This window comes from Penaeus vannamei, chromosome 37 (genome assembly GCF_042767895.1).
Source record: "Penaeus vannamei isolate JL-2024 chromosome 37, ASM4276789v1, whole genome shotgun sequence".
Lineage (NCBI taxonomy): Eukaryota > Metazoa > Arthropoda > Malacostraca > Decapoda > Penaeidae > Penaeus > Penaeus vannamei.
This window is the reverse complement of record NC_091585.1, coordinates 10,568,406-10,578,193: the sequence shown is the minus strand read 5'-3', so window position 1 is coordinate 10,578,193 and position 9,788 is coordinate 10,568,406. Positions and strand designations below refer to the sequence as shown.

At 37.7% G+C, this 9,788-nt stretch overlaps 1 protein-coding gene across 2 annotated transcripts; it reads right to left on the bottom strand.

Annotated features, from left to right (window-relative positions):
• Positions 1-190: 190 nt before the first annotated feature.
• DENR (density-regulated protein) lies at positions 191-5,011 on the bottom strand. 2 transcript variants are annotated; one of them, XM_070115522.1, is made up of 6 exons: positions 4,908-5,011; positions 2,268-2,358; positions 1,690-1,777; positions 1,373-1,546; positions 1,113-1,252; positions 191-507 (listed from the first exon to the last, which is right to left on the bottom strand). In XM_070115522.1, the coding sequence occupies exons 2-6, from the start codon at positions 2,355-2,357 to the stop codon at positions 463-465; spliced, it is 537 nt and encodes a 178-aa protein (XP_069971623.1). In that variant the 5' UTR covers position 2,358; positions 4,908-5,011; the 3' UTR covers positions 191-462. The 2 variants fall into 2 exon arrangements, with proteins under 2 accessions (XP_069971623.1, XP_069971625.1); XM_070115524.1 differs by having other exon boundaries at positions 4,924-4,943.
• Between the last annotated feature and the right edge of the window lie 4,777 nt (positions 5,012-9,788).

Here is a 9,788-nt window from a genome sequence, read left to right as displayed (position 1 = left end):
ATAACTTGGGCCTAGACAATAGAAAACACATTTTTTGTTTCTTTTTATACATTTTTAGCACTAAGAAACTGTAATCTTAAGCCTTGAGGATCTTACACCATCAAAACATGACACTCAGTAATTATGTGTAATCTAGATGAGTATATCAATTGTTTACTTGTAGAGGAGTTCAGGGTGATAAAATATTACATTAATTTTCCAATTCATTTTTTAGGTTAACACAATTTTGTTACTGAAATCAAAGATTCTGACAATTTTGTTACTGAAATCAAAGATTCTGACACAATTTTGTTACTGAAATCAAAGATTCTAACAAGTTCAATATAAAACCTATATGTGATATGAAACATTGGCAACATTTTTTTTTTTTTTTACGAATGTTTGAGCTATTTTCAGAACCAATTTATAAGCTATAGAACCATAAAATGTCTCTTTTACATTAGGTTATAACATTTACTGAAATTACCGCTTGTGTTCTCCACCATCCTCCACGCACTCTTCATCAATCTGTTGAAAAAATAATTAAAATAAGAAAACAATCTTTACTTTGTTTTCAAATCAAGTTTTACTTTATCTTCTCGTAAATGCTCCTGACTAATCAGAAATACCAAAAGTTCTGAAGATTAATGATTCTTTCAACTGTTGATTAAGTTCTGAATCTAAAAAAATAATCTGTTACATAAAAAGAAGGTGTTTTTCTCCCTCTGTGCATTTTCTGAAAGACCTGATATGAGTTTCCTCTGTTTTGAAGTCAACCAGACAGTATGTTTGTTCCCTAATAAAAGTACCATAAAATATCTCTATAAATCTGACATTAAAACAATTATATATTCTTAAGAGAACCATCCGTCCTACATGTGGGTAGGAGGTAAAAATGCACAAGTTTTGCTAAAAACTTAATTTATATAATATCACACAAAATAAGAGAAAAGAATGTATGACTAGATTCAAATTAGAAAAGAAGTGTGTTATTCCTGCAGCAAATGTAAAACTGACAATTTTTTAAAATGTGCTACAGCCCACCTCAAGGAGAGAAGTTTATGGATGCAGTTTTACAAATAATCTGACAAGTAGAAAACATAGAAAACATAAAAAAGCAATCCTGTACTTACCTCAGGCCATTTCTCAGGAATCATATCAAGAAGATCATCCTTAATATCTCCTTGAACAACTATTTCATCATCTCCAGTTACTGATGAACCGCAAGCAAACTTGGTGCCGAAGAATTTAGCTGCTACCTTTAGGTCAATATCTGAAAAGGGTGATTTTATAAGGCACAGGTGAAGGTAAAAAAGCTAAATCAACATAAAGAACTTTTCTTGCTTCACAGGAGAGGCCTTGAACCCTAATCAAAAAGAATCAAAGCACTTACTAAAGGTTTTTAGTCCGGTAATAACAGTGTTACGTTTCTTTCCACGAGGTGCCACAAACACCACCACTTTCCTTGGGCCTTCATCTGCCTTCTTCTTGGCCTTCACAATTCCCTTTCCTCCTCGCTTTTGTCTCTTCTTTTCTTCATCAGCACCATCCTCTCCAGCTGCACTTGCTATAACAAGATTGACAGAACATCCTATTACTATTTAAAAAGCCACAAATTATGTAGTAGTATGAATAAGTTAATTCTCCATATCATCCATTTTACAAATCAATTGTTCGCAGACCAAGGACAAAGACTGTTCCATATTTTACCTCCAGCCATGAGTTCCTGGAACATATCTGGAAGATTCTTCTCCAACCATTGCTTGCATTTGTCATAGGCTGGGTAATATTCACAGTACTGCAATGGAAAAAATATTCATTTACAGATTTTTACCATTTGTTTAAAGCATCAAATGTTACAGCATATGTGAAAAAGGCAAAATGGTACTTCATACATATATACAAATACAAATTTTCAAGTAAAACAAAGATTTTAGATATGGATAGAAAGAGAAATACATGAAAAAAAGGGAGTTAATGGGAAAGGGCAAGAGAATCAGGGGAGGAAGGGGGGAAAAAAAGAGGATAGAGGGAGGGAGAGAAAGGGAGGGGGGTGAGTGAGAGAGTGTTTAATCATCTCATTGCAAATATATTGCTGTAAAATATATTATGCTTTTTAATTTCAGTTTAGCAACATTTATATATTTGTATTTTTCTGCCTATTGATAAGGAAATTAATGAAAGTACACAGGAAATAGGACTAGGTTTACTATCTCCACTAACTGCTTGCAGGAAAAGCTATGTCCAAAGGAAGGTAAATAAAAGCAGGAAAAAATGTCAATACATACCTCAACTGGCATGGTGCAGTTGCCACAGTACTGAACATTCAGTGGATACTCCACACCTGGCAGGGGGGTGATGCCAATAACTTCAGTCATCCTGAGGAAAAGAATTCATAATCACACACTTCAGCCTTCCAAGAAAGATAAAATATAAAAAGGCTTTTTAGTAAAGGTTACAGAGAGCGATGGGCAGACACAGAAGGAAATGGACAATGCCATCTTATAGAGAGTAAGTAGTAGAATAAGAAACAACATAGTTTAAGCTGCAGCTGCCTCATATTTACCGGTAAATGATGAAAATGTCTGCTGCATAGCACAGATCAGAGACTAAGTACTTCAACACCTTCACAGACAGTTCTTAATGTCCCTTTTCTATAGGTTGGCATGAAGTGCTAATAAATGGGGGATACAGGGGGGGTTACCCCCCCTGTCTAGGGAATAAGTAGAAGGTAGGAAAGGTTATGTTGAGTATTTGGGTTCACATGATACCCTGGTTTTGGAACTTAATCTCTGGATGGTGTTTCACTCTTGATAACAACTGCCAGCTTTTTAATACTACTCAATTTGTTTTACTTTTATTCCCATCAGTTTTCTTTGAAAAGGTTATTCTTGTACCCATCACCATATCCACTGTTGACAAAGTCTCATAATCGCCATGGCCTCCACACCTTTCACACTTCAGCACAGGCCAAAAAACTTCCACCATGAATTCAAGGAAGACTGGTTCCTTATTTGATAGTATATCACTAAAATAGTCTACCATTTTGAGTATTTCCATTATTGTTGCATAACAATCCTTGCCTTCACATGAGCATTTCATTATATTGCCAAGTGAAAAAAAAAAAGTATCCCACATGATAGATTTTACAAAGGATCCTTTACTGTTTCTACATTTGGTCAATCTTTACAGTATGGATGCATGAAGTTAAGGCAAATGAAAGTTATTTTCTTTTGGCGAACAATAACAAGCTGTCATCTGTACAAAAAAAAATCTGCAGATACAAACAGTAACACCACAAATAAAGGCAAAAGATCACAGGAAGCGTCGCTCTCAAACCGAGTACACTTGGTGCTCCCAAGTTTAAGCTCTATCTTGTCATGCATACCAAGGCAATGAAGACAGAGCTCTTCATCGACCCTCCCCATATCCAGTCAGAGCATCTTAGATTAATAAATCAATTTTGTGACATGGAGTTGGGGAGTCTCTGGCAAGTTTGTCTATATTGTAAGAATTACCTATGCTCTAAAAAATGCTGATTAGAAAAGAAAAAAGATGATGACAAAAAAAAATGGGCATACCAGCTCTGGGAGGCTGAAATAATCTTTAAATCAGTGAATGAACTAGTTTTCCCTGAGTTTGGATTGAAGCAAATGCAGGGCAGGGTCTTGAAGTTTGCTTAACATTTTGGTAATGCTTTACTGTACAAATGCACTCACTAGAAACTAAGTCCCCAAAGCCACATCACTAAGTCTATTCAACAATCTAAGTTGTATGACTGAGCTTACCATTTAAGCACTATGCAAGGGGAAAGTTTATGGGATCACCCTAAACACCCTGCCAGCATACTATGTAATTGTCCAAGAGCGATGCACCCTCCAGAGATGATGTACCAGGGTATCCTGCAAATCCAGAAATCCAAACCTAACCCCTCCTAGACAGGGGGGAGACCCCTGTATACCCCTTTTATTAGCATTTTGTGCCAACTTATAAAATACGTGACATTATGAGCTCTGGCTGTGGAAGCGTGTATTGGACTTAGTCTCTGCGCGCGTTTTTTTTTCATTTAACGGTAAATATAAGGCCTCTGCATCTTATACTACATTCTATCCCACTCTATTTCTTTCGCTCTATAAGATGGCGGTGTCCATTTTGCTCTATCTACGCATGCCGGTCTCTTCAATCTCTACCGCTAGTTGAAATATCAACTTTACCTTTTTCATAAATAACAACCATTTATAGTTCATGTTATATTTCAGTTATCGGTCAAGACTGCTTCCTCTCACACTAACTATGCACAATAAAATACGTCTCTTGGAAACCAACAAGACGCTTGAATTCATTCAGAACATCTGCAGTAGACCTAGCCGTATCTTGCCAGAACAATGACACCCATGAGATGTCCTTCAACTTCTGTCAGACTAAAGGCAAAGAGGTCATCATGACACTCAATACTTATACTATAAGCTATATTATACATAGTTTTAAATAACCTTTGTATTTGAAATTTCCTAAGGAAGTTTACACTTTTATAACATGACACACTGAAGAGTACTACACAAAATACGGTGGCCTGGCTAAGAGCCGGGAGTTGGCAGCCCCTGTGCACTAGCCTGCACTGCACTTTGTTTATTAATAATTTCCTTGGACTATTCCATACCCTACTTAATAAACGGAGTCCATACCCTTGCAATAGTAGGTCAGCTTTGAATGAAAGATACTGTTAAAAGATAATAAATAACCAAATATCAATCCTGATCGGATTGCTCTTGCAGTAAATATTATAATCTACCATCAAGTAAAAACAGTACTGACGAAGCGTATCTTTTAGTAACAAATGCCGCTTTATCATTTGTAAATCACTGAGTAACCTATGGCACAAAGGGTTAAATCATTAGTAAAATAATGACAAAATTAGTAATGCCTACTCTGCGGCGTGTGTACTTGTCAGTCAGGAAATCCGGCTGAATGTTTGAGGATTTAGAAGAACGCTCTGAAAGGTTACACGAACGATTTTGTCGACATAAAAAATAGTCGTAATATAATCGTTAGTAAAAACAAAATCAAAACTATAAGCTAATAATGTATATCAATGCTTAAACAAAAATATCTATAATTAATTTCCATTCATAAAGTTATAAACTTATAGTTATATCTCTGAGGACATTGGCCTTCGCCGTTCTTTTAGTTTTATAAATTTTCGTTCAGACCAGAATACCGATACCGGTAATCTGAAAAGAAAACAAATGGCTAGTATCGCGATATATGTATCGCCAATACATATCGGTCGATACTTTTGCATTGGTATCGGTATCGCTTAGTTACTCAATAACATTCTATCGGTATCGCTAGGGTATTTTTCTCAAGATGTAGCGAAAAAATCAATACATTGGTACATTTACATGACCAATTTAAATTAATAGCTGATATTTATGAATATCTGTCTAGTATAGAATACCTATCACAAATCGAAAAAAACGGTTCATTGATAATCTGTGCGTGCGTGTATGTGTGTGTGTGTGTGTGTGTGTGTGTGTGTGTGTGTGTGTGTGTGTGTGTGTGTGTGTGTGTGTGTGTGTGTGTGTGTGTGTGTGTGTGTGACGCAGTGGTAGTGGTCTCGTCTTGCAATCTTGCTGACCCGCTTTCAGGTCTTACACCGCCTGTGAATAGTAACCCCGACCATTACTTGCACAAAGGGGGTAATTCAAAGGCAAAATGAAGTAGAGAGGCTATCACACTGAGAATAACCATTGTAACAAATGGAATAGAACTAAATTATTATCATCATTATCTATATGCATATTTACTTATCTCTCTCTCTCTCTCTCTTTCTCATTCTCTCTCTCTCTCTCTCTCTCTCTCTCTCTCTCTCTCTCTCTCTCTCTCTCTCTCTCTCTCTCTCTCTCTCTCTCTCTCTCTCTCTCCCTCTCCCTCTCCCTCTCCCTCTCCCTCAACCTCTCCCTCTCCCTCTCCCTCTCCCTCTCCCTCTCCCTCTCCCTCTCCCTCTCCCTCTCCCTCAACCTCTCCCTCTCCCTCTCCCTCTCCCTCTCCCTCTCTCTTTCTCATTATCTCTCTCTCTCTCTCGCTCAAGAAGTGTGAACGATGCAGGACACCATCACTTCTTTTCCTTTGTCATGAAGGAACGGATTTTCAACATTTTAATTCATTCACTGAGTGTCATGAAGACACCTCTCAGCTGCAAGTGTAGTTATTGTTACTGTGGTGTAGAAGTCATCGGTATTTTTTTCTGATGAAATCATTTGATAATCTATATCACATAAAAGTATCTCCGTCTGATACACAAGTTTGAAATATACTTTTCTGCTGCAATCATCGTTTGCAGTGAACCAAACATCCCAAACAATGCGATAACTTGTAACAATAGAGCATCGGTGATACATGTATAGGTATCGATGTCGATACAACTATCTACGAAGAATCGGTGCATCGGAATTGCTTTGGCCAATTTTCAAGTATCGATGTATCGGTATCGCCTTGGATAATTCTGTGTATCGATGCCTACCACTGCAGATATCACAGTTACAGTTTCGATTATATCTTCGTCAGAAATACATAACGAAGATATAATCGAAACCGGTTAAAAACATCTTTTGTATTGTGAAGATATTCGTTCTCATTAATACCTTTCCACATCAGAATGGGCATCTTTTAAAAGAATAAGCACTCATAAAAGAACGATGTGCACTTCTGGGAAACTTCAGGGCACCAGTGGAAGAGCTGAAGGGGCACCTCAGCAAGAGCCGAGGGAACCATTGGAAAGGCCGAACGAGCAGTTTTCGAATGGGCGAGGGCACCACTGGAGAGACCCAGGAGCACCACTGGAGAGACCCAGGAGCACCACTGGAGAGACCCAGGAGCACCACTGGAGAGACCCAGGAGCACCACTGGAGAGACCCAGGAGCACCACTGGAGAGACCCAGGAGCACCAGTGGTAGTGCCCAAGGAGTGCCACTGGAAAGGGTGATGGGCACCGTTGGAAAGGCTCAAGTAACACCACTGCAAAGGCTGCATAAGCACCTTTGCAGGAGTGGGAGGGGCACCAGTGGAACAGAAGAAGGGGTACCATTGGAAGAACGGCGTGAGTCCTTTGGGAGAGTCAGAGGAGCACATTTGGAAAGGACGAAGCGCCATCTTTTAAGGGCCAAAGAGGCACCAATAAGAAGGACCCAAAACATCTTTAGAAGAGTTGAGTGACGCTTTTACAACAAGGGCTGAGATGCCACTCCTAGTATATATATATATATATATATATATATATATATATATATATATATATATATATATATATATATATGTGTGTGTGTGTGTGTGTGTGTGTGTGTGTGTGTGTGTGTGTGTGTGTGTGTGTGTGTGTGTGATGTATATATATATATTACGCACACACACATACACACACACCCACACACACACACACAAACACACACACATATATATATATATATATATATATAGAGAGAGAGAGAGAGAGAGAGAGAGAGAGAGAGAGAGAGAGAGAGAGAGAGAGAGAGAGAGAGAGAGAGAGATGGATAGATATAGATGTAGATATACACTTACAGAAGCAAGATTACAAGTTCATTCCAAGTGTAATAATGGAAAGTTTCTAGTCAGTGTAAAGTGTCGCTTAAACATCGCTGCTTTTATTCGCCTTGAACAAGCTTCTTAATTCGCTTGTGAATTCGCTGGTTGAAAGCTAGCGACTAAAAGCACGAATTCGCAGTCTGATGCGGCGATAAATTTCAACATTTCAGCTTTACGGCTCGCGTCTATCGTTTCCATAGCGAATAGATGACTAGTTCATATGACGATGATAGCGTGTGTGGGCGCATGCGCTTTGCTGCTGGTTCAATGTCTAGTTTTCTTTTGTATTAAAGGACGCACCTTCACAGCTCTTCAAGTTTTAACGCGGGTCAGCCTCAATACTCTGCGGTACGTAGCTGCCTCCATGATGAATGGACCTCCTTGTTGTAATAAGGATAATTTGCTTCGGTGTGTCCCAAAACTGGAGTAGGAGACATTGGCTTCTCCTCACCTTTTCGGCCCTTCATTTTCCGACGGTCAGGAACTTGATACCTCCTGCGACTTTGCCTATATTCTTAAAGAGCAAATTCAAATACATCTAAAAAAATGAATAATTTGATAAATAAATTTGCGTTTTTTAAACAATATGGCAAAATGCAGCAAGGTGTAATTGAGGAGAAGGAGAAGGTCTTTGTCAATTCTTTTCAGTGACCAGTGTATAATCATGCTCCGACCTAACCATGTGATGGGAAGGGTAAAGCGCTCCTGCTTATGGCTTTGTCAACTATTTTAGAAGAAAACATCATTTATCAAGGTATCACTTTATCATAGTGATTAGTGACTATGGGTTTGAGGAATTTTAAAAGTTAAATTCGAACATACAATTTGTATCATCATTTCTTCACATTGCCAAATATCTTATCTGAAACTGGCGTGATTTTGTGCCCGGGATCTACATCAGTGTCACAACGCACTGGAAAGATGGTGTGTATCTATAGAGGAATCATGCAGGATTTGCTTGCTGCCTCTTGACAGCCAGGCACACATATGACACACACTGTTCATCATACGATTTTGTTATTCTTCATTCGCGCCTCTAAAAGGAAGGTTGTCTATATTTTCATTCCTTTTCCTGCCATTACTCTGTATGAATACTTGGGAAGAAAGAAGTGAAATACTTGAAAATTTGGTTTTCGGATTTGAGATAACGATGCCATATTGTCCCCACAGTCATTACAGGGTTCGGATTAATTTCTGACAACTTCCTCTGAGGCAGTGCCTTAAAAGTTTTTTTTTTAATGTTCAGGGTCAAAAATTGGCTGAATTTCTTAATTTACCTATGTATTGTGTTAGAAGGATAATGTACTAAAATTTGTAACCTGATTGCATTGCATAAGTGAAAAGAAAAAATGGATCTTGTTTCATTAAGTTCATTCTGTTACGTAACTCCTGACATTAACTGAACAGTTCTACAAAGATCAAAATTCCCTTTAAATTTCGATGAAAAATATATCATACTTATTTTTTAAATATCGAAAGAGTGATGGTAATTGCTTTTGCGAGGGAGTAACGTATTGCGTAAATATCGAGGTAAATGATTAACGATTTTGTGCAAGTATTGGTAAAGGTAACAATTATATTCAAAGTGCAATACATCCTCCATTGCATCTACATATGAATGTGTATAAATGTATGTATATATGCATATATATACTTATATATATAGATATATATATACTTTTATATATACATATCTATACTTATATATATACATATATATACTTATATATCTACATATATATATTGTCAAAATATGCTCAAGGCGAGGTGATTGCCTCTTTGGCACTAGGCCCGGCAGCAGTCTTCCTCCTTCAGCGGACGCAGGTGCTTACTCTACTTTCTCTTTTACACTTCTACGGCCTAAACAGGCAGAGGCCCTTGCAAGGAATAGCTGCATAATAGGACGTCTTGTCAGGCAGCAGAGGCAGAACAAGAGGAGAGCTGACAGCAGACGACGGTCTCACTACACAGTCAACTCCACCCTCAGCACCGGGTTTTCACATACACCTTCCCCAATAGACACTCCAGCCAAGACCCCTTTCATTCCACCTGCTCTACAATCCAACCATATATATATATATATATATATATATATATATATATATATATATATATATATATATATATATATATATATATATATATATACACACACACACACACACACACACACACACACATATATATATATATATATATATATATATATA